Source organism: Neoarius graeffei, chromosome 22, assembly GCF_027579695.1.
Source record: "Neoarius graeffei isolate fNeoGra1 chromosome 22, fNeoGra1.pri, whole genome shotgun sequence".
NCBI classification, from domain to species: Eukaryota; Metazoa; Chordata; class Actinopteri; order Siluriformes; family Ariidae; genus Neoarius; species Neoarius graeffei.
This window is the reverse complement of record NC_083590.1, coordinates 28,432,297-28,458,243: the sequence shown is the minus strand read 5'-3', so window position 1 is coordinate 28,458,243 and position 25,947 is coordinate 28,432,297. Positions and strand designations below refer to the sequence as shown.

The following is a 25,947-nucleotide window of genomic DNA, read 5'->3' as shown; positions in this document are numbered from 1 at the left end:
AAAAATTATCGCCGTTAAAATTGAGTCAAGTTAACGCGTTAATAACACGACATTTTTGACAGCACTAAGTAAATGTATAGATAAATAAATAGGTTTAATTTCAAAATGATGTTTCTGATGTTTTGACAAATTGATTTTATTGTTTTTTCTAAATAAACACTTTTTTTATAATTTTAATTTGCATTACAAGAATTATTATTACCTATTTTGGGTGGCACAGTGGTGTAGTGGTTAGCGCTGTTGCCTCACAGCAAGAAGGTCTGGGTTCGAGCCCCGTGGCCAGTGAGGGCCTTTCTGTGTGGAGTTTGCATGTTCTCTGCGTGGGTTTCCTCCGGGTGCTCCAGTTTTCCCCCATGGTCCAAAGGTTAGGTTAACTGGTGTAGGTGCAATTGGTCTTAAGTGATCAGTCTCATTAAATCATTAAATCAGTCTCATTAATAATACCATTAATTTTGGTGCTTAATAATAAATTACCAAACAGCTAAATTATGGCATACCGTATTACATAGACAGCCAATAGCACTTATGTACACTTTCGAGTTCTTTGAAATTGTGTGACTTCAAAAATATCGGTACAACAACAGACACAGTTTAACAGAATAATTGAATTTATTATAACAATGATGCACATTCAATAAAGTCAGCAGATATATACATATAAGCAAGCATAAACGGTGTGTGTGAGAGTGGTGTGTGAGAGTGATTGGAATCTTATCTGAGGTATGTGTGTGTGTGAGAGAGGAAGGGAGAGTGTGTGTGTGTGTGTGTGTGTGTGTGTGTGTGTGTGTGTGTGTGTGTGTGTGTGTTATCTGAGGTGTGGGGGTCACCATGTGGGGTTTGAGGAGAACAAAGGATTAGCTCAGATTTGCTAATTCACTAGTTTATAACACTACCAAATCCACTGAAACCTTGATGAGGTCAAAATATGTGTAATGAAATTAAAATGTTAGAAAGGAATAGAGAAAAAGAGCATGCAACGCTTATCTTTTAAACAACTGAGAAAACATAGAACAATGTAGAACACAAAATCAGTGTGCACAATTAAACAGTTCCTGAGTTTAAATTCACACTACTTCATAAAGCTAATTCCTAAGACTAGTTTCTGCCCAAAATGCCAGTCTTACTTAGTATCTTGCTCCTATGCAAGATTACGTAGAGATGTTCTGAGACTTTTGGAGTCCACAGGAGCACGTGGGGCTTTCCGTGAAAGCAGAGGATTTCTTGGTCCAAACGCTTCGTAGTTAGTGGAGAAAAGTCTCTGATCAAACAATGTGCACAACGCTTTTAGTCAGAAGAATCCGGTCGCTTCTAACTTTAAATTAACTGCTTTGGGCTGCAGTCGTAACATTACTCAATGAACAAATGAAAAAGAAACCGGTTGTACTCAATCTGAGTTAAATCGCGCGATTCTGGATTTTTACCGTGGCCAGTGGTAAACAAAAGAAAACGCGCTAAATTCTGTTTCTTGCAAGAAAGAAGTTTTTATCTTGGGTGCTCTGAGGAGCAGATCTCTTTGTGTCCATGTGATGAGCTCACGTGGCACCAAAAGAGGAAGAGAGTAGCGTGCCTTAGTTACTTATGGAGTCATGGAGGAAGTGACGTAGGTGATCCCGCCCAGCCGTGACGTAGGTCATCGCGGAAGTTGGTTGATGGGATCTGTAGTTTCTAGACGGGACGGTGGCGTTGTACTTACACTGGTGACTCTAAATTGATCATAGGTGTGAATGTGAGTGTGAATGGTTGTCTGTGTCTATGTGTCAGCCCTGTGATGACCTGGCAACTTGTCCAGGGTGTACCCCGCCTTTTGGCCGTAGTCAGCTGGGATAGGCTCCAGCTTGCCTGCGACCCTGTAGAACAGGATAAAGCGGCTAGAGATAATGAGATGAGATTATTGCCTATTTTGTTCTTTCTTCTGGGCAGCACGGTGGTGTAGTGGTTAGCACTGTCGCCTCACAGCCAGAAGGTCCTGGGTTTGAGTCCAGTGGCCGACAAGGGCCTTTCTGTGTGGAGTTTGCATGTTCTCCCTGTGTCTGTGTGGGTTTCCTCCGGGTGCTCCGGTTTCTCCCACAGTCCAAAGACATGCAGGTTAGGCTAATTGGTGGCTCTAAATTGACCATAGGTGTGAATGGTTGTTTGTTTCTATGTGTTAGCCCTGTGATAACCTGGTGACTTGTCCAGGGTGTACCCTGCCTCTTGCCCATAGTCAGCTGGGATAGGCTCCAGCTTGCCTGCGACCCTGTAGGACAGGATAAGCGGCTACAGATAATGGATGGATGGATTAGATAAATGAGTCAGTGTAGTTAAATAAACAAATAAATAAATAGGTTTAATTTCAAAATGATGGTTTTTGATGTTTTGACAAATGGATTTTATTGTTTTTTCTGAATAAACACTTTTTTTTATTATTTTAATTTGCATTACAATAATTATGATTGCCTATTTTGTTCTTCCAGGCGGCACGGTGGTGTAGTGGTTAGCAGTGTCACCTCGGAGCAAGAAGGTCCTGGGTTCAAGCCCACTGGCCGGCGAGGGCCTTTCTGTGTGGAGTTTGCATGTTCTCACCGTGTCTGCGTGAGTTTCCTCCGGGTGCTCCGGTTTCTCCCAAAGACATGCTGGTTAGACTAATTGGTGGCTCAAAATTGACCGTAGGCGTGAATGTGAGAGTGAATGGTTGCCTGTGTCTATGTGTCAGCCCTGCGATGACCTGGCGACTTGTCCAGGGTGTACCCCACCTCTCGCCCCATAATCAGCTGGGATAGGCTCCAGCTTGCCTGCGACCCTGTAGGACAGGATAAAGCGGCTAGAGATAATGGATGGATGGATTAGATAAATGAGTCAGTGTAGTTAAACAGTTAAACAAACAAATAAATAAATAGGTTTAATTTCAAAATGATGTTTTTTGATGTTTCGACAAATAGATTTAATTGTTTTTTCTAAATAAACACTTTTTAATTTGAATTTGAATTACAAGAATTATTATTGTCTATTTTGTTCTTTCTTTTGGGCGGCACGGTGGTGTAGTGGTTAGCACTGTCGCCTCACAGCAAGAAGGTCCTGGGTTTGAGCCCAGTGGCCGATGGGGGCCTTTCTGTGTGGAGTTTGCATGTTCTCCCCGTGTCTGCATGGGTTTCCTCCGGGTGCTCTGGTTTCCCCCACAGTCCAAAGACATGCAGGTTAGGCTAATTAGTGGCTCTAAATTGACCGTGAGTGTGAATGGTTGTTTGTCTCTATGTGTCAGCCCTGCGATGATCTGGAGACTTGTCCAGGGTGTACCCCACCTCTCGCTCATAGTCAACTGGGAGAGGCTCCAGCTTGCCTGTGACCCTGCACAGGATAAGTGGTTATGGATGATGGAATGACATGTTCTTTCTTTCGTCAGTCTTTCTGTTAATCAAAAGAAGTTTAATTTTGAACCGGTTCGCCATTCTGACAATGTGCGTCCAGTCAGTGAGAAAACACTGGGAGTGACGTCATCTGAATGAAATATCGGGAAATAATTCATGATCCACGATGTATTTGGTGTGAAAAATGCAAGTTTTTTAACATGAGAAGTTAAACTTCATATCTTCAAGCCAACGGTGATTTTTCTTATTATTATATAGACACAGTCACAAACAAAAAGTACCCAAATTTATCAAAACAATTCATCCATTTCCTCACAAGTGACATAGAAATTTATGTCCTGATTTTGGTTCTCCATGTCCCAGATGTAGCGCATATGAAAAATATGAGTGGTGTATTTCCCAGTAAAACACTAATTTTCATATTAGCTTCTTCTTCTTCTTCTTTTGGCTGCTCCCAATTAGGGGTCACCACAGCGGATCTTTCGTCTCCATTGCTCCCTGTCCTCCGCATCCTTCTCTACCACACCTGCCACTTTCATGTCCTCTCTCACCACATCCATGTATCTCCTCTTTGGCCTTCCTCGTTTTCGTGTGCCTGGCAGCTCCATCCTCAACATTCTCCTTCAAACATGCTCTGCGTCTCTTCTCAGGATGTGCCCATACCATCTCAGTCTCATCTCTCTTAGCTTAATTCCCAAGCTCTCCACATGTGCTTCACTAATTTCCATATAATATATAAATAAATTACATACTTTTTCTGTGTATCAACCCAACATCATGTTTTTGATCAGTCTGTAATAGCAGTCATTCTGACATGGTAAACCATCTCTTCTTCTGAAAAGTGCAAACATACACAAATTCCATCAAAATTAGTAAAATCCAACCTTTTTTGTTCTCAAGTAATGGATTGTTGGAAGAGAGGAAGACACACAGCCAAAATCACAGGGCTAAATCATGTTTGCTGATAATAAGCTACTACTATAGAGCAAGACACGTCCCTGGGGCGGGACATATATATTCTAGAGCCCACGACATAATGTTGCTTAAACTCAGAGCCTACGGCGTGAATGACTTTTCCTGTAAATGGTTAAAGTCTTACCTGACTGAAAGATTACAATCCACATGCCTTAACTCTGTTTTATCTACAACATCAACTGTAACTTGCGGTGTACCACAGGGATCAATTCTTGGTCCACTTCTTTTCATTTTATATATCAATGATTTACCAAACTGTATCCAGGCATGCAAGGTGGCAATGTATGCAGATGATACCATTATTTACTTTTCAGATCGCAACATTCAGACAATCAAACAGACCATTCAGCAAGACTCCGTTAGACTTGTGCAGTGGTTCACTGCAAACAAGCTTTCATTAAATCCGTCTAAAAGTGTAAAGCCATGCTAGTAGGGTCACCCAGGGCCAAGGCCATAAAAAGCCACTTATACCTCACACTAGCAGACACTGAACTTGAGCAAGTGGACACTTTTAAGTACTTAGAAGCTGTTCTGGACAGTGGTCTGCTGTGGACTTATCATTATCTCCATGTTACCAAGAAACTGTCACAGGCCATCGGTATCATGAAATGTATAAAGCCATACCTGAACAGACAGGCATTGCTCACAATCTACACAGCACTGTTCCTCCCTCACATTCAATACTGCAGTACAGTATGGGACCAGGGAGGTAAGGGGTACCTTGAGAAACTGCAGAAACTTCAAAACAGAGCTGGCAGAGTAATACTAGGATGTGATTACTACACTCTCTCTGCCACTGTTCTTGGCATTTTAGGCTGGGTATCGGTAGCTGATATACAAAAAAGGAATAAGGCAACACTAGTATACAAGGCGTGGGCGCCATGGTGGTGTAGTGGTTAGCGCTGTCGCCTCACAGCAAGAAGGTCCTAGATTCGAGCCCAGTGGCCAACAAGGGCCTTTCTGTGTGGAGTTTGCATGTTCTCCCCGTGTCTGTGTGGGTTTCCTCCAGGTGCTCTGTTTTCCCCCACAGTCCAAAGACATGCAGGTTAGGCTAATTGGTGGCTATAAATTGACCGTAGGTGTGAATGGTTGTCTGTGTCGATGTGTTCGCCCTGTGATGACCTGGTGACTTGTCCAGGGTGTACCCCGCCTCTCACCCATAGTCAGCTGGGATAGGCTCCAGCTTGCCTGCGACCCTGTTGGACAGGATAAGCGGCTACAGATAATGAATGGATGGATATACAAGGCCCTTAACGGTTTGTCCCTTCCACACATTACAGATCTGTTCATCCAGCTAGCTAACATACATACACACACACACACACCACTCGCCTCAGAACACAAGGAGGTCTTCAATTGCCCAAAGCTCGCCTGCAGCAGACACAGAGAGCGTTCTCTTTCTCTGGGGCGGCACTGTGGAACACACTGCCGTCCCAGTTAACATCCGCCAGCTCCCTTTCAGCCCTTAAACGCATATATAAACAAGAGTTGTGATGTAAATAACAATATGCAAACTCCTTCAAGCTTTGTTCGTATTCTTTGGGATTGCTTCACTTTGTATTGTTTACCTGTTTAGTTATTTATGATTTGCTTATTGTAACGTTATATTATGTGATTATGAGTTGGCATTTATTTTATGGATGCAGTATGTTTCATGTTATGACTTCATATTTTTATTTACCATTGTCTCATCTCATCTCATTATCTCTAGCCGCTTTATCCTGTTCTACAGGGTTGCAGGCAAGCTGGAGCCTATCCCAGCTGACTATGGGCGAAAGGCGGGGTACACCCTGGACAAGTCGCCAGGTCATCACAGGGCTGACACATAGACACAGACAACCATTCACACTCACATTCACACCTACGGTCAATTTAGAGTCACCAGTTAGCCTAACCTGCATGTCTTTGGACTGTGGGGGAAACCGGAGCACCCGGAGGAAACCCACGCGGACACGGGGAGAACATGCAAACTCCACACAGAAAGGCCCTCGCCGGCCACGGGGCTCGAACCCGGACCTTCTTGCTGTGAGGCGACAGCGCTAACCACTACACCACCGTGCCGCCTATTTACTATTGTATATTTTCTTATTTCTTACTGGTCGCCCCCCAGGACTCATTGAAAAATACCAATAGGCGATATGTATCCCCTGGTAAAATAAATAAACTAAACTAGAGAGCATTTAATTGGCTGTACACATGACTAGTACAGGATGAGTCATCAAAAAATGGTAGGGTTTTCCATAAAGTAACAGACTTTCAAATTAAATTGAATTGATTGCAAAATATTTTCTGTTATTCTGGTGTCCATGACATTAATTTGTCAGCTCTAAAACAGTCATTTTTGCTTTCAGGGCTCTTTCAAGTAAGAATTATGATTTATTTATAATAAAAAAAATTTTGCTCTAAATGTAACAGACACTTGGCAGTCTGAGTAAAATGAAATGATTAAAAAATAAATATAAAATATCATCGAAATACATACAGTTTAAAAATTAACAGCACTTATTTATCAATACATATTTAGACATTAAAAAAAATCCCTATATTTTTAGAGATTCAGGACAATGTTTGAGTTGAATCTGCGGCTGAACTACAAATAGCACAATTCTAAGGAGCTAGTGCACTTTTTAAGGTATATAAGCCATTGTGATGTACTGAACGTAGTGAGCCTATGTAGGTACCATGGAAACGTTTGGAAGTGGGCCGGGGTGGATAGTGTACTACTACTGAACTGTTAGCGGGATTAGCTAGCTTTAGCGAGCTAGCTTGTATCATAACACTGGTATTGTGAGGCTGACGCTGTTATTTTATTATAATTATAGAAGGAAATAAGGTATGTTATCTGTGTGGAAATGCTGTTTTGTTTAACATTTACGTCGAAATAGATATTAAAACCGTCGCCTGTGTTAGCTAAGCTAGCTCAAGAGCAAGCTCACAATGGATGCTGGTTGGTATTCAGTTAGTTAGTTATACTTTAGGCATCATACAGTGAGTATAATTCATATGCTGTTTACTTTAATATTACACTTCATACAGAGAGCAGTGCTAAACCTTGGATGTCTGATTTTTCCTAAATACCCCAGTATTGTGTTATTTTAACTTCACACTTGTGTGTGTGTGTGTGTGTGTGTTTGCAGGGGTCCATGGAGGAGTCTGGAGATATTACTGTGACTGTGAAAACTCTGGACTCCCAGAGCAGGAGCTACACAGTCCGAGGAGAGGTGCATTCTTCATAGGGTGTACATTTTGTTTTGATTCACTAATATAAAATAGCTGCTTTGAGTGATCATGCTTCACCTAGTCATGATCCAAAATAGCAGGGAAAACCTATTAATTTGTTCATGCATCAACCCTAAAGAAAATAAGGAAACCACACCAAAGTGGAGTCCGAGGGCGCCGTCGTTTTGTTTTGATTTAAGTTACAGTCGTTGAAATCACAACCCACCAGAGATGGACCAAAGCACCCAACGTCATTACTTAAGTCAAAGTACAGATCCCGCTGGTCAAATGTTACCCCGATACAAGTGAAAGTTCATCTCATTATCTCTAGCCGCTTTATCCTGTTCTACAGGGTCGCAGGCAAGCTGAAGCCTATCCCAGCTGACTACGGGCAAAAGGCGGGGTACACCCTGGACAAGTCGCCAGGTCATCACAGGGCTGACACATAGACACAGACAACCATTCACACTCACATTCACACCTACGGTCAATTTAAAGTCACCAGTTAACCTAACCTGCATGTCTTTGGACTGTGGGGGAAACCGGAGCACCCGGAGGAAACCCACGCGGACACGGGGAGAACATGCAAACTCCACACAGAAAGGCCCTCGCCGGCCACGGGGCTCGAACCCGGACCTTCTTGCTGTGAGGCAACAGCGCTAACCACTACACCACCGTGCCGCCCCACAAGTGAAAGTTCTCCAGTCGAATTTTTACTTGCTTTTCTCATCTCATTATCTCTAGCCGCTTTATCCTGTTCTACAGGGTCGCAGGCGAGCTGGAGCCTATCCCAGCTGACTATGGGCGAAAGGCGGGGTACACCCTGGACAAGTCGCCAGGTCATCACAGGGCTGACACATAGACACAGACAACCATTCACACTCACATTCACACCTACGGTCAATTTAGAGTCACCAGTTAACCTAACCTGCATGTCTTTGGACTGTGGGGGAAACCGGAGCACCCAGAGGAAACCCACGCGGACACGGGGAGAACATGCAAACTCCACACAGAAAGGCCCTCGCCGGCCACGGGGCTCGAACCTGGACCTTCTTGCTGTGAGGCGACAGCGCTAACCACTACACCACCGTGCCGCCCCACAAGTGAAAGTTCTCCAGTCGAATTTTTACTTGCTTTTCTCATCTCATTATCTCTAGCCGCTTTATCCTGTTCTACAGGGTCGCAGGCGAGCTGGAGCCTATCCCAGCTGACTATGGGCGAAAGGCGGGGTACACCCTGGACAAGTCGCCAGGTCATCACAGGGCTGACACATAGACACAGACAACCATTCACACTCACATTCACACCTACGGTCAATTTAGAGTCACCAGTTAACCTAACCTGCATGTCTTTGGACTGTGGGGGAAACCGGAGCACCTGGAGGAAACCCACGGGGAGAACATGCAAACTCCGCACAGAAAGGCCCTCGCTGGCCACGGGGCTCGAACCCGGACCTTCTTGCTGTGAGGTGACAGTGCTAACCACTACACCACCGTGCTTGCTTTTAAAAATGCTTAAGTATTAAAAGTACATTTTCTGTCAACACATTGTTGTATTATTGCCACAACGCTTACAAAACCTAATACCGTTACCAAAGACGACGACGACTTCTTTTGGCTGCTCCTGATTGGGGTCGCCACAGCAGATCTTTCGTCTCCATTGCTCCCTGTCTTCTGCATCCTTCTCTACCACATGTCCTCTCTCACCGCATCCATGTATCTCCTCTTTGGCCTTCTTCGTTTTTGTTTGCCTGGCAGCTCCATCCTCAACATTCTCCTTCCAACATGCTCTGCGTCTCTTCTCAGGATGTGCCCGTACCATCTCAGTCTCATCTCTCTTAGCTTCATTCCCAAGCTCTCCACATGTGCTGTTCCTCTGATGTGCTTGTTCCTTATCCTGTCCAACCTCCCATCGCAAACCTTAACATCCTCAACTCTGCCACCTCCAACTTTGCCTCCTGTCTCTTCGTTAAGGGGACGGTCTCCGATCCGTACATCACAGCTGCAGTCACTACTGTCTTATACATCTTACCTTTCACTTCTGCTGGGACTTTCCTATCACAAATGACTCCTGAAATCCTTCTCCAACTGCTCCACCCTCTTTCTCACCTCACTATCGCAGCCCCCATTTTCCTGCACAGTTGACCCCAGGTACTTGAATTCACCAAAGACAGAAATGTGAATTCACAAAACGAACACATGTTGTGCCATCATGGTGGTTTAACGTTAAGCTAGCTAGTCAGTGAAACTCCACCTGACTTTTAGCGAACTCTTCAAGAGTTTGCTAGCGGCATGGTGGTGTAAGTGGTTAGCACGGTCACCTCACAGCAAGAAGGTGCTGGGTTCGAGCCCAGCGGCCGGTGTGGGCCTTTCTGTGTGGAGTTTGCATGTTGTCTGCGTGGGTTTCCTCTGGGTGCTCCGGTTTCCCCCACAGTTCAAAGACATGTAGTTAGGTTAATATGGGACGGCCTTGGGCTGAAGTGCCCTTGAGCGAGGTGCCTAACTCCCAACTGCTCCCTGGGCGCTGTTAGCATGGCTGCCCACTGCTCTGGGTATATGTGTGTGTGCTCATTGTGTGTGTTCACTGCTTCAGATAAATGCAGAGAGGAATTTCACAAGTGTGTGATGAATAAAGCTGTGCTTTCTTTCAAAGTCAAAATCATATTGGGTAGCTAACGCGACTAGAAAAGAAAGATTTCTACGTTCTGTTTATTTGGCAAGATTATACTAAAACATATTTCTGAAAGGACTTCAGATAAGTTAACGTTATTCATGTTAGCGTAACTCCGTTTTTATATGCTAACTAACAGTGTCCAAGTTAACTAGCTATGTGTAAATGTTAGCCGTGGACAAGGCGATGGCAACTTGGCGGGCAAATCCGTAGAAAGTCGTTTGACTAACCAGACTGCATAGCTATTGCAACGTTATCACTAGCTCTAGGCAAGGCAAGTTTATTTATATAGCACATTTCATACACAGTGGCAGTTCAATGTGCTTTACAGAAGTAAAAGCAAAACAATAAACAATAGAAAATAAAATTACATAAAATAAATGGGGAATAAAAATAAGAATTAAACAATAGTAGAAATAAAATAATAAAATGAAGTAAAAATTCAGTTAAAAAAACAGCAGAATAAAATAGAATAAAAGTTAAGTAAAGTTTAAAACGTGCAGAGACTGTAAAAGTTAAGAAAGTTTAAAACATGTAAAGATGACAATATTAATCAGTTAGCAGAAAGCATCTGAGAACAGCTTGGTCTTTAGTCTAGATTTGAAGCTGCCAACAGCAGGAGCATTTTTAATGTCCTCTGGGAGTTGGTTCTAAAAGCACAGACAACTTTGTTGCAAGCTTTCTCTTGGAATAAAACATTTATATACCTCAGTATGCTTCCACAGGTTGGATGTTGAGTTTTTGTAGGCCTTGATGTGGTTCGTTTTCGGCAAACAAAGCAAACATTTAAAATGAAACAAATCTTTATTCCTTTTCAGAAAACTGAAACATGGGTTCATGGGCCATGTGTGTGTGCATTCCCCAGAAGAACCGCCTCCTTCCATTCTGCCATCAGCTGATCGTGTTCAAATAATATTACTGGGAAATCATTGAACTTGATTTTATACAGTCTATGGACGTGACGTGACCCTAGTGATTACTGATCGGCTGTCTCAGTGTCACCTGTAGAAAAAACAATCACATTTTAGAAAAGAAAAAAACATCAATTTTCAAAGCTGCTTCATAGTAACGAGGACCTTGATAGAAATGTAGTGGAGTGAAATATACGATATTTGTCTTTCAAATGTAGTGAAGTTAAAGTCATAAGTTTCCAAAAAAAAAATACTCAAGTACAGATACTCAAAAAGTGTACTTAAGTAAATGTACTTCGTCACTGTCCACCTCTGCAATCCACATCATTTATATATAACAATTATTCGCAGAAGGTGAAGTGAAAAAGAAAGAAAGCACAACTTTATTCATCATACACTTGTGAAGTTCCTCTCTGCATTTAACCCATCTGAAGCAGTGAAGATACACATGCACAGCCATGCTAACAGCGCCCGGGGAGCAGTTGGGAGTTCGGTGCCTCGCTCAAGGGCACCTCAACCCCAGGCCGTCCCATATTAACCTAACCCCATGTCTGAACTGTCGGGGAAATCGGAGCAAACCCACGCAGACCATGCAAACTCCGCACAGAAAGGCCCCCGCTAGCCATTGGGCTTGAACCCAGCACCTTCTTGCTGTGAGGCAACCGTGCTAACCACTTGCGCCACCGTGCCGCCCAGTAACCGAGATGAAGACTTTGTCTCGATTATTATTCACTGAGCCTGAGACAGATAATTGTTTTCGTATAAATACACCGGTGATTATTTCAAGAAAATCGGATTAAAAATAATTTATTTCAAACTTCAAAAGTAGCATGCAAATGTAATAATGGCGCGGCGCAGACTCGTCACTTATCTACACCGAGTCACATAAAATACTTTTGTTTTGAAATGGATAAAATAAATCACAATTCCACCTTACCTTTGAATAGTTTTAGACCAAACTTCATAGCATCTTTAGTGCTTTTAGGACCAGCATTTTCTTTCATCATTTGTAATTCTTCCTCACTTACGGTGGCAAAGCAATCGGGTGCCGTTTTGCTGAGTTGCTTGAAGTGATTTATCGAGAAATAGTCCAAATTTCTCGACCAATCAGCGTGCGTGTTTTTCTATAATCAAGGTCCCTTCCCACGCCATGTGGCGCATAGGGCTCTGCCGATCTCTGTTTCTGTAGCCCTCGGCCTCTCGCCTATTACATAGCTAGGGTTACAGTGGGCGGGCTAGTTCTCGTAACCGCGAGAGTTTCTATAATCACCTCTGTATTTATACTAAAAATATTTATACTGTATATTTTTAAATAGCTGATTTGACTGTTTACTTGAACTGAACAGGTTTAATCCAGACCGCACCTTAAACACATCAGCCTATAAATAATAATACTGTAATATGAATTTAGACCTAATGTGTTCTTTTAAGTTCAGGAATAGAAAGGTGTGTGTGTGTGTGTGTGTGTGTGGCTGTAATAAATTAATAATAATAATTGACATTTTTGCCGTCACCAACCAACATCATGCCACATTCAGGGCTAATTACAGTCCGTATGGTTTTAAAGAGAAAAATGCTAATGAGCAGTGCTGCAGAAAAGTGTTCATCATATCATCAAGAGATCACAAGTTTGAATCTTGACAATGCTTCAGCTATCCATGGGTGGGAGTCCAAGAGAGCACAATTGGCTGTGGCATACTCTCTCTCCCTTGTAAATCACAGCAACACAAGTCAGTCCTTGGTGTCTCTGAGCTCATGTATGTGGAAGAGCGTTGATAGCGCTTTTCTCCTAGTGTGTTACACCGCCATGTAATTCAACATGAGCAACAGTTTGAAATGATGCGATTCGTTTGCTACTCATGTCTTGGAGGAAGCATGTATTAACCTTCACCCTCCCCTGTTGGTACTGTACAGTGGTGCTTGAAAGTTTGTGAACCCTTTCAAATTTTCTATATTTCTGTATAAATATGACCTAAAACATCATCAGATTTTCACACAAGTCCTAAAAGTAGATAAAGAGAACCCAGTTAAACAAATGAGACAAAAATATTATACTTGGTCATTTATTTATTGAGGAAAATGATCTAATATTACATATCTGTGAGTGGCAAAAGTATGTGAACCTTTGCTTTCAGTATCTGGTGTGACCCCCTTGTGCAGCAATAACTGCAACTAAACGTTTGAGGTAACTGTTGATCAGTCCTGCACACCAGCTTGGAGGAATTTTAGCCCATTCCTCTGTACAGAACAGCTTCAACTCTGGGATGTTGGTGGGTTTCCTCACATGAACTGCTCGCTTCAGGTCCTTCCACAACATTTCCATTGGATTAAGGTCAGGACTTTGACTTGGCCATTCCAAAACATTAACTTTATTCTTCTTTAACCATTCTTTGGTAGAACGACTTGCGTGCTTAGGGTTGTTGTCTTGCTGCATGACCCACCTTCTCTTGAGATTCAGTTCATGGACAGATGTCCTGACATTTTCCTTTAGAATTCACGTGTATAATTCAGAATTCATTGTTCCATCAATGATGGCAAGCCGTCCTGGCCCAGATGCCGCAAAACAGGCCCAACCCATGATACTACCACCACCATGTTTCACAGATGGGATAAGGTTCTTATGCTGGAATGCAGTGTTTTTCCTTTCTCCAAACATAATGCTTCTCATTTAAACCAAAAAGTTTTGGAGAGCAGTGGCTTTCTCCTTGCAACCCTGCCATGCACACCATTGTTGTTCAGCGTTCTCCTGATGGTGGATTCATGAACATGAACATTAGCCAATGTGAGAGAGGCCTTCAGTTGCTTAGAAGTTACCCTGGGGTCCTTTGTGACCTCGTCGACTATTACACGCCTTGCTCTTGGAGTGATCTTTGTTGGTCGACCACTCCTGGGGAGGGTAACAATGGTCTTGAATTTCTTCCATTTGCACACAATCTGTCTGACTGTGGATTGGTGGAGTCCAAACACTTTAGAGATGGTTTTGTAACCTTTTCCAGCCTGATGAGCATCAACAACACTTTTTTTCTGAGGTCCTCAGAAATCTCCTTTGTTCGTGCCATGATACACTTCCATAAACATCCGTTGTGAAGATCAGACTTTGATAGATCCCTGTTCTTTAAATAAAACAGGGTGCCCACTCACACCTGATTGTCATCCCACTGATTGAAAACACCTGACTCTAATTTCACCTTCAAATTAACTGCTAATCCTAGAGGTTCACATACTTTTGTCATTCACAGATATGTAATATTGGATCATTTTCTTCAATAAATAAATGACCAAGTATAATATTTTTGTCTCATTTGTTTAACTGGGTTCTCTTTATCTACTTTTAGGACTTGTGTGAAAATCTGATGAAGTTTTAGGTCATATTTATGCAGAAATATAGAAAATTCTAAAGGGTTCACAAACTTTCAAGCACTACTGTAGTTGTCGTATGATAAGGGAGCGTTGGCTGGGAGGAATTGGAGAAGAACAAATTGGAGAGGAAAACTGGCAGAAGAATAAAAGAAAAAGACCAAAACATGCATGTTCTCACCTTTGAAAATGCTGTAAAATTCTCCAAGAGCAAAGATTAAAAGTTTGAAATCCTTTCACGCTGAGCTACAAAGCCAACCAGTCAGTGTAATAGAACAGGTCAACTTGTAGGATTGCTCAATATAGCCTAGTTTGTATCAATATTTGAATGCCCCAAACAGCCTGTGTGTGTGTGTGTGTGTGTGTGTGTGTGTGTGTGTGTGTGTGTGAAATGAGAGTGATGTGGCCGGTGTGTAAAATACGCCCCAATCCAGAGAGAACCACTGCATGTCAAAATCATTCAGATTACATAAGCGTGTCCCGTCTAACTATTTCACTCTCAATCTCTCGTCAGGTCAGACCTCAAACTATCAGGAAGATAGATTTCGATGAGAAAATAATGCTCTTTACAATATTTGGTGTTTTGACTAACAACTTGATCACGTCTCTCCTCTCAGTGGACGGTGCAGGAGTTTAAGGAGCACATTGCTTCCTCGGTTGAGATCCCAGTTGATAAACAGAGGCTGATCTACCAGGGCAGGGTGCTGCAAGATGACCGGACGCTGACCGAATACAGTAAGCGTCCCTGTACAGGTCTTCACCGAGCTGCAGATTTCATCTGATGTTGCGCTTCAAGAGAATCTCTGAACCTGGCATTTACTGATCATCCCTTCTGCACTATGCTGATACTTAGGGTTGCACTAAAATGTCAATGATGATGAAAATGATTGCTTAGTATTTAAAGCATAATAATTGAGTGTAATTTTTCAGCCTGGTTACACACAGATTTCTTGCACTTTGTTTTATTCTTTTGTTTTAAATCAGCAGAAAATACCCCCCACTTATAATTTAAAAGGTTATGTCTTTTAAACTTTCTGAATCATAATAAAACTGCACTTTTTTCAAAAATTTTTTTAAAAAAATAAGTAAAGAGTTTTGTGCAACCCAGTAGACACATGTTGAAGCTTATGACTTATTGTATTATAATTATTGTATTTATTCTAATTAGTCATTCCCATATTTAAAGTCATGCTAGTTTAATGCTAACGTTATTTACTAGTTTGCTGTGTGTGTTAGCATTACATCTCATTAAAAGCTAGCTATTGCAGCTAAACAGACTACGGATAGGATGTAAAGTCTGTAGTCACGTATTTAAGTTATTCCACAAAATCGAATCGTACATGAGCTGATAGCTGATGAGACGCGTAGCACCGAGTCGGCTAGAAGCTACGGTATGTACAACAAGATTGAGTGGAATAACTGTCCACATTCTGTCCACATTCACTGGATTTTGAAAAACGGAGCGTTTTTGTTTTTTTGCAAATTTGTTAAATAAAAACTTTTATACAAAATGTCCGACAACATAATTTCCATTTAGAATGTAAACAAACAGGCGAACTGACAGTAGCACTTTGTGAAAAATGCTATAATAATAATTCTTAAAAATAAGAAATTATACGTTCTTACGATCAAATACTTTTATTCCATGTTTTGTTGCCTTTTTTTTGTATTTTTTGGGGGTCGTCGTCGTCTTCAGGGTTTTTTGGGGGTTGGCAAACCAACTTAAAGGTGCATTACCGCCACTGACTGGGTTGGAGTGTGGAACAGGAGATTTTTTTTTTGGGGGGGGGGGGAGGACCCCAGCTATATTCTTTTAGCTATTTCTGTTTCTTTTAAATATTTCATAATTTTTTGGGGTTTTGTTTTCTAGTAGAGTTTTCATTTCGTCCTCGGTTCAGCAACACGGTCCGCCATTTTGTTTTTCTCTACTCACGGTATATGAGTTGATATCCTAGTAGTAGAGTAGCCAATCAGAACTTGTATCCAGTGAATGTGTATAGAATATTATTGAACATCTTTCTTACTCTGGATAGAAAGGATACTCGATTCTATATAAGACAGACACAACACTCTCAGCTGATGATTTTTTTTTTAATTTTTTTATTCCCTCCTTCCTCCCCCCTGACCCTCCTGCTCTCTCTCAGATGTTGATGGGAAGGTCATTCATCTCGTCGAGCGGGCTCCTCCTCAAGCCACACAGTCAGGAGGTGGAGGAGATGCTGTGTCTGGTTCATCAGGAGGCGGAGAGGGATCATCTGGCTCGACTCATTCCTCTACCTCCACCTCCCAAGGAGCTCCGCATGACCGCAACGGTAACAGCTACGTCATGCTGGGCACCTTTAACCTCCCTGTGAACATCCTGGACCCCCAGCAGATTCAGGTTACTACATTTGTAGTCTCAGACACTTTCAGATGAATCAGTGAGTGACGGTGTGCATGCTAATTTAGTCACGTGGGAAATAAACATATGAGTGTATGAACTGGGTAGAAGTAGAAATTGGTTGTAAAGCACACTGCCATCACACCTACGATGATGTAATAAGCCCCACACTCTGAGCCTTTATATTGGTACTATATCGAAAATGGAAAAAACATAATTTCTAGGTCCATGTGCTGAAAGGTTCTGGATCTCTTGTATCTGTATTTAGATGTCTGTGCAGCAGATGATGGCTGGTGTCGATGGAGCACGAAACGCCAGAGTCAACACGAGCACTGGGGTAAGAAACATGTCTGCATAAAAGTACTATCTTAATACAGTAAGTAGGTGATGCAGCAACACCATGATGCATAAAGAAAATTTCAAAATGCACTATTTATATATACAGTACTGTGCAAAAGTCTTAGGCGCCTTATTTTTTTTCATACAAACTTTGTTATAGTTTTCTGTTTTATGACTTCTACATTATTGAGTCAAAAACATTTTAGAGTCCAAACGTTCGTTTTCCAGCACAACATTAAATGTTACAGAAAAAAAAAGTTTGTATCTGAGCAACATATTCCATAAGAGAGCACTTTTCAGATTAAAAAAGAAAACATAATGAAGGCTGCTGGGTTTTGGTGCAAAATGAAGAGTGTGACAGTCAAAGTGTCCAGAAGAACTGTGGCTGGTTCTGGAAGACGCTCAGTAAAACCTACAGCTCATAGTACCGGAGACGACTTTTTTTTTTTTTTTTTAATAAAGCAAACGGTCGTCTCACACCAAATATTGACCGTGTCATTTAGTATGGCATACTGCTTATTTTTATATATATATATAATTTTTTTTTTTTTTCACGTTGAAACATTTCATTTCATTATTTTTTTTAAGCCATTTTTGGTCGACAGCATTTCTTTACATGTGTCTAAGACTTTTACACAGTAATGAGCTCTCAAAATGGTTCTTATTTATTTCTGTAATTATCACCGAGTACAGAAATAGTATTGCAATAAGCGCACACAGATGTAGACACTCACTCACTACCTGCTCGTTCTCCATGACTCCTCTCCTGCTTCATGACCTGTACTCAACTATTTTATTAAAAGAGGACATGTTATAAAAGTACTGGCAATATCCAGAATACCATCAAAAACACGCCTCATCGTTTATTGCTGTAGTGGAAAAAAATTGCTGCAGTTCATCACCCAGCAAAAAAAAAAAGGTTTCAATTGTCTGTTCATAAACGTACACAGTCGTCTATTTCTATGGATTGTTCATGCAACCCACTTACAGTCGTGCTTGAAAGTTTGTGAACCCTTGAGAATTTTCTATATTTCTGTATAAATATGACCTAAAACATCATCAGATTTTCACACAAGTCCTAAAAGTAGATAAAGAGAACCCAGTTATATAAATGAGACAAAAATATTATACTTGGTCATTTATTTATTGAGGAAAATGATCCAATATTACATATCTGGCAAAAGTATGTGAACCTCTAGGATTAGCAGTTAATTTGAAGGTGAAATTAGAGTCAGGTGTTTTCAATCAATGGGATGACAATCAGGTGTGAGTGGGCACCCTGTTTTATTTAAAGAACAGGGATCTATCAAAGTCTGATCTTCACAACACATGTTTGTGGAAGTGTATCATGGCACGAACAAAGGAGATTTCTGAGGACCTCAGAAAAAGTGTTGTTGATGCTCATCAGGCTGGAAAAGGTTACAAAACCATCTCTAAAGAGTTTGGACTCCACCAATCCACAGTCAGACAGATTGTGTACAAATGGAAGAAATTCAAGACCATTGTCATCCTCCCCAGGAGTGGTCGACCAACAAAGATCACTCCAAGAGCAAGGCGTGTAATAGTCAGCGAGGTCACAAAGGACCCCAGGGTAACTTCTAAGCAACTGAAGGCTTCTCTCACATTGGCTAATGTTCATGAGTCCACCATCAGGAGAACACTGAACAACAATGGTGTGCATGGCAGGGTTGCAAGGAGAAAGCCACTGCTCTCTAAAAAGAACATTGCTGCTCGTCTGCAGTTTGCTAAAGATCACGTGGACAAGCCAGAAGGCTATTGGAAAAATGTTTTGTGGACAGATGAGACCAAAATGGAACTTTTTGGTTTAAATGAGAAGTGTTAAGTTTGGAGAAAGGAAAACACTGCATTCCAGCATAAGAACCTTATCCCATCTGTGAAACATGGTGGTGGTAGTATCATGGTTTGGGCCTGTTTTGTTGCATCTGGGCCAGGACGGCTTGCCATCATTGATGGAACAATGAATTCTGAATTATTCTAAAGGAAAATGTCAGGACATCTGTCCATGAACTGAATCTTGAGAGAAGGTGGGTCATGCAGCAAGACAATGACCCTAAGCACACAAGTCGTTCTACCAAAGAATGGTTAAAGAAGAGTAAAGTTAATGTTTTGGAATGGCCAAGTCAAAGTCCTGACCTTAATCCAATCAAAATGTTGTGGAAGGACCTGAAGCGAGCTGTTCATGTGAGGAAACCCACAAACATCCCAGAGTTGAAGCTGTTCTGTATGGAGGAATGGGCTAAAATTCCTCCCAGCCTGTGTGCAGGACTGATCAACAGTTACCGGAAACATTTAGTTGCAGTTATTGCTGCACAAGGGGGTCACACCAGATACTGAAAACAAAGGTTCACATACTTTTGCCACTCACAGATACAGTGGGGCAAAAAAGTATTTAGTCAACCACCAATTGTGCAAGTTCTCCCACTTAAAAAGACGAGAGAGGCCTGTAATTTTCATCATAGGTACACTTCAACTATGAGAGACAGAATGGGGGGAAAGAATCCAGGAAATCACATTGTAGGATTTTTAATGAATTAATTGGTAAATTCCTCAGTAAAATAAGTATTTGGTCACCTACAAACAAGCAAGATTTCTGGCTCTCACAGACCTGTAACAACTTCTTTAAGAGGCTCCTCTGTCCTCCACTCGTTACCTGTATTAATGGCACCTGTTTGAACTCGTTATCAGTATAAAAGACACCTGTCCACAACCTCAAACAGTCACACTCCAAACTCCACTATGGCCAAGACCAAAGAGCTGTCAAAGGACAGCTGGGAAGACTGAATCTGCAATAGGTAAGCAGCTTGGTGTGAAGAAATCAACTGTGGGAGCAATTATTAGAAAATGGAAGACATACAAGACCACTGATAATCTCCCTCGATCTGGGGCTCCACGTAAGATCTCACCCCGTGGGGTCAAAATGATCACAAGAACAGTGAGCAAAAATCCCAGAACCACACGGGGGGACCTAGTGAATGATCTGCAGAGAGCTGAGACCAAAGTAACAAAGGCTACCATCAGAAACACACTACGCCGCCAGGGACTCAAATCCTGCAGTACCAGACGTGTCCCCCTGCTTAAGCCAGTACATGTCCAGGCCCATCTGAAGTTTGCAAGAGAGCATTTGGATGATCCAGAAGAGGATTGGGAGAATGTCATATGGTCAGATGAAACCAAAATAGAACTTTTTGGTAAAAACTCAACTTGTCGTGTTTGGAGGAGAAAGAATGCTGAGTTGCATCCAAAGAACACCATACCTACTGTGAAGCATGGGGGTGGAAACATCATGCTTTGGGGCTGTTTTTCTGCAAAGGGACCAGGACGGCTGATCCGTGTAAAGGAAAGAATGAATGGGGCCATGTATCGTGAGATTTTGAGTGAAAACCTCCTTCCATCAGCAAGGGCATTGAAGATGAAACGTGGCTGGGTCTTTCAGCATGACAATGATCCCAAACACACCGCCCGGGCAACGAAGGAGTGGCTTCGTAAGAAGCATTTCAAAGTCCTGGAGTGGCCTAGCCAGTCTCCAGATCTCAACCCCATAGAAAATCTTTGGAGGGAGTTGAAAGTCCGTGTTGCCCAGCGACAGCCCCAAAACATCACTGCTCTAGAGGAGATCTGCATGGAGGAATGGGCCAAAATACCAGCAACAGTGTGTGAAAACCTTGTGAAGACTTACAGAAAACATTTGACCTCTGTCATTGCCAACAAAGGGTATATAACAAAGTATTGAGATGAACTTTTGTTATTGACCAAATACTTATTTTCCACCATAATTTGCAAATAATAAATTCTTTAAAAATCAGACAATGTGATTTTCTGGATTTTTTTTTTCTCCATTTTGTCTCATAGTTGAGGTATACCTATGATGAAAATTACAGGCCTCTCTCATCTTTTTAAGTGGGAGAACTTGCCCAATTGGTGACTGACTAAATACTTTCTTGCCCCACTGTATGTAATATTGGATCATTTTCCTCAATAAATGACCAAGTATAATATTTTTGTCTCATTTGTTTAACTGGGTTCTCTTTATCTACTTATAGGACTTATGTAAAAATCTGATGATGTTTTAGGTCATATTTAGGCAGAAATGTAGAAAATTCGAAAGGGTTCACAAACTTTCAAGCACCACTGTAGATTCGTGCTGGTTTTCATTTGATGTTTTCCGACTTGTAAATATTATTTAGCATTTTCTATTGATGCCTTTTGCATGCATTTTTATGTTCCTTTTTACCACAGATTAAATTCTTTATTAAAGCCACAATCAAGATTTACTATCACTCACAGATTTTCAGAACTAGTGGATGACCAATAAAATAATTAATGTTTATCTAGCGATTTGTTACTAAACTTGGAGCATGGCTTTTACAGTAGGCTTGGCGATGTTTTAGCTTGCTTATAATTAAAGGTTTAACTAAAATGTTGTTGTTCAGAGCAATGGATCTGTGGATGTGCATATTAACTTGGACCAGTCAGCTCAGAGTGAACCGAGGATAAGGCTCCAGTTGGCGGAAAATTTGTTGCGAGAGACTCGGTCCTTAATTCGCAGACTGGAGGTGCGTACTTTTTCCTGACACTGAGAAACGTCCATTAGAAATAGTTACTTGATATTTTTTTGCAGTAATTTGTTTCCCCTTTTGTACTGCGTTATTCAAATTGTATAAATGTAGTTTCTGTATTTCTATTAGGCTCATCTTGTTAAAATTACCTTGTTTTAGGGTCAAGCGAGTGAAGGATCCACCCAGCAGGGGCCAGCAGATTCCTCTTCTTCATCAGCACAACCAATGGACACATCCCCACCTCCACCTCCTGCCTCTTCCTCCACCTCCACACAGACAGAAGGCCCTCCTCATTCTGGACCAAAGTAAGAAAACCTCTCGCCCTGTTCGACGTTCAAAGGAATACTCCAGCATTTATCAACCTCGGCTCTTGTTTTTTTTTTTTTGCGCTTCATCTGTCTTGTGTATGCATGCTTACAAGAATTTCAACACACTTCTCTGTACTGAGAAAGAAAAGAAAGCTGTCATGTATAACAGCTGCTTAGTGGAAATTGTTGAATTTTGTCAATAAATGTTTAAGATATATGATTGTATGACAGCAGATACCTTGTTGCTATACCACACTCGTTTTGGAGGTGGCTTTACCATGAGTGGGCGTGGCTGTTACACTTTCAGCAAAAATTCACTGACTATCACACTGCATAGGGTTGAGAACTTTTGCACAAATGTTTATTTTTGCCCCAACAACTGCTATTAGACTTCCAGTTTAAGTGAGTTTACGCAGTAGATATAGATTAGGTTGGGAAAACGCTGAAGTACTCCTTTAAACCGTACTTTTTACTTCACTTCATGTGTTCATCATCATGTGTTTACACTATAGAATAAAGCTGCTGGCCCTGTGTCCAAAATCGCTCACTCGTTCACTACTCCCTGTATAGGGAATTACTATATACTGAGCTCATTGGTAAAATGAAAAAGCTCTTTTGGACACTAGTCTGTTGTGCTGGTATTTACGTCATTACCGTCACACAATTAAAATGTGCCAGATCAGCTGGCTGGTGGGTTTTCAAAATAATAAATACATGCATGTATTTGTGTAATAAATCCATATTATACTGAGCGTATTTCCCACATTAATCAATACAAAGTACCTGCATCTTTCAGTTTTTTTTAAATCAAGGCTGAATACTTTACTTTCTTCTTTGCTGCTTCCTTTTATTAAATCAAATTTGAGACTTAATTTGATTTCTTTCAGCGTGACTGCAATGCATGATGGGATATATTGCTTGGTTAGTGACCATTGGTTGTACACTACTTTTCGTGATGCATTGTCGGATACTTTGAGTGCACTATATAGGGTGTAATAATCCTCGCTATCGTTTTGGACAGCGCTACAAAATGGTGACCTGACTATATGGTGCCCTATATAGTGAGTAGGGAGCGATCTCGGACACTTTTTTTTTTTTTTGTGGGGTCAAACCATAAATCTAGAATAATGTCTTTTGACTCTTTGCCGTTGTCCGTGTCTTCAGTCACCCAAGCCCATCAGAGCTGATGGAGGTGCTCTCAGAAGTGCGGAGGGTGGAGGAAAGGCTCCGCCCCTTCATGGAGAGAACTCACTCCATCCTGGGAGCAGCCAGTTCTGCTGATTACAACAACAATGTATGTGCTATATTCCCTTCTTCTGTTTCAGATTTTGCCTTATGGTTCATGATAGGCCACTGAATGTTTTCAGGAACCCAAGGAAGATTTGTCAAATTTAAATAAGTATAAACATGTTTGCTGTTGTTTGTGCGACAGACACAAGAGCGTGATGAAGACCAGCGCACCCTCAATGTAGTTGGCGAGTCCCTTCGACTTCTAGGCAACACCTTGGTTGCTTTGAGTGATCTTCGGTGCAACCTGGCTGCACAGCCTCCCCGCCACCTACACGTGGTTCGGCCTATAACCCACTACACGTCACCGGTTCTGCTGCAGAGTGGTCTGCCTCCTATACCGATACCAGTGAGCTGGCTTATGTTTTAGTAGTTACTAAGCACATCAGGAATTCATTGTAAGATAGTTTAACCCTGCTGTTGAACCAGCTATACACCTTTGACTGTTTTTCCACTTACATTTTACTGACAACAGATGAACATCGGAACCACAGTTACAATGACCTCTAATGGCAGACAGGCAGGTGAAGGTCAGCCTCAATCATCTCAACCATCTGGTCAGTCAGAAGAGCAGGATCAGGCACAGGCACCGTCCTCTCAACCAAATGGAGGCAGTCAGACACCTGATCAGGGGACGCCTCGTGTGATCAGAATCACCCACCAGACCATGGAGCCTGTCGTGATGATGCAGATGAACCTGGATGGTAAGTCTCTGATAACTCTTTCACCTAAGCTTGGTGTGTGTGTGTGTGTGGGGAGGGAGGGGGTTTAAATCGCATACCTTTAGTCTAGCCATCCATTCCTGGTCTGACACTATTTTAGCGTCACTAATTCTGGAGTATAAAGACATGGCAATTGTTCATGATTCATTTGATCTTGTATAGTTGATACAAGTCAACTATCCCGATAAAAGGGAACGCTCTCAGACCTGGACTGGGAGGCATTAGTGTTAATGCTAGCCACTGATCTGTGCATTTCTGTGCAACAGATTCAGGCAGTGGAGCTCAGGCCCCAGGCCAACAGAATCCCAACGCTGCTGGACAGACTGGTCAGTGTCCACTGCTTCTCATAGTGAACACCAAATGCTGACATTAACAGGCTTTAATGCAGCAATATCTGGGGTCTATGAGTTTGTGATGGCTTACTTGCAACAAACATCTCCATGTTGGCTGCAGCTTTAATATGCTATATATATCCCATGTAGAGCTCTCTGTGGTATGTGTAGGCTTGTTTTTAACAGTCCTTCTTCCTCCAAAGGCTCTGCCCCTCCCGTGCACATCCCTGGCTTGCCTCCTGAGTTCATGCAGGCTATCGTGCATCAGATCTCCCAACAGGCTGTTGCAATGGCCACTGCAGCCTCAACTGGCCACCATGGACATCAGTCAGGCACTCCTGCACCAAATGCCCCAAACGGAGACACACCAGCTGTTCCTCCACCTCCCCAAGCCAGAGTCGTCATCACCCGACCCACCTTTACCCCACGGATTCCTCAGCCCGCTGGCACCAGGGCAGCTACCATCAACCTGCGTTCATCGGTGCCACCCACCACCGGCCAACAGCCTGCACAGGTTTGGAGTTATTGCAGATGTTTTAGTTCCTTTAGCTTTAACAGGATTTGTAGAGATATCTGTTGGTATTGTACCATTAATAGGATGTTATAAACTTTCTCACCGTCTTCATCTTCACTAGGGCCCAGTGTCTAATTCTCCTCTCACTCAGATGGTGAGTGGTTTGGTCGGGCAGCTGCTAATGCCGATGCACACAGGTGAGATGCTCATTATAGACAGACTCTACTCCTTTTAAACCCCAACACATCTTTAAATCTTCTCGAGATCCAAAGAATATTATAGACAGCATACATCAACCATGACTTGGATGTGAAATCATGACCAACAAGTATCAACTGTTGGTACTGTTATCTGGCAGAGCCTTCTTTCTACACTTGGATAACATGCTTGGAGTTATCTGTCTGTCTGTCTGTCTGTCTGTCTGTCTGTCTGACTGATCGATCAAGCAAGAGCCACACGTGGTAGTCAGTCAGAGGTCAAGATCAATCGATTTTAACAGGTGGAATGAAGAAAACCTGAAGCAACACTGGCCCTTCAGCTAAAAAGCTAACTGTTATGTTTTCTTACCAGGTGATCAAACATCCACTGGCTCTTCATCCCATTCGTTCTCCATCTCTACCTCCTCCTCCTCAGTTCCCCCTTCCTCATCATCCAATACATCAACACATACCTCTTCTAACACTACCAGCACAGCTCCCACAGGCCAGTCACAGAACGAGGGTCCGGAAGGGAACTTGCCCCACTTGCTGGGTTCCCTCCTGGGTGGAGCTGCTGGAGTAGGTGGGAGTGTCTCCGGAGGCTCTCCTTCCATTACTGTGACCATGCCTGGCATGCCTGCCTTTATCCAGGGCATGTCTGAGTTTATCCAGGTCAGGGTTGATTTAATGAAAATGTAAAGATTATAACGTCAAGACTTTTATTACACATGAGCATGAGTACTTGGTTGCAAGAATAAAGGCAGTTAATTTTGACAAATACACTACCGTTCAAAAGTTTGGGGTCACTTTAAAAT

At 42.1% G+C, this 25,947-nt stretch overlaps 1 protein-coding gene across 6 annotated transcripts in view; it reads left to right on the top strand.

Annotated features, from left to right (window-relative positions):
- The first annotated feature begins 7,009 nt into the window (after positions 1-7,009).
- Positions 7,010-25,947, top strand: part of bag6l (BCL2 associated athanogene 6, like) — a 34,558-nt gene continuing 15,620 nt past the window's right edge. For 4 of the 6 annotated variants that reach the window (XM_060904713.1, XM_060904716.1, XM_060904717.1 and 1 more), the window contains exons 1-14: positions 7,010-7,152; positions 7,457-7,540; positions 15,094-15,211; positions 16,621-16,856; positions 17,125-17,193; positions 21,647-21,769; positions 21,932-22,077; positions 23,245-23,374; positions 23,513-23,716; positions 23,843-24,071; positions 24,356-24,415; positions 24,625-24,935; positions 25,057-25,132; positions 25,506-25,804. In XM_060904713.1, the coding sequence (XP_060760696.1) occupies positions 7,463-7,540; positions 15,094-15,211; positions 16,621-16,856; positions 17,125-17,193; positions 21,647-21,769; positions 21,932-22,077; positions 23,245-23,374; positions 23,513-23,716; positions 23,843-24,071; positions 24,356-24,415; positions 24,625-24,935; positions 25,057-25,132; positions 25,506-25,804 (2,079 nt within the window). In that variant the 5' untranslated portion in view covers positions 7,010-7,152; positions 7,457-7,462. The other 2 variants (XM_060904714.1, XM_060904715.1) reach the window with 2 other exon arrangements.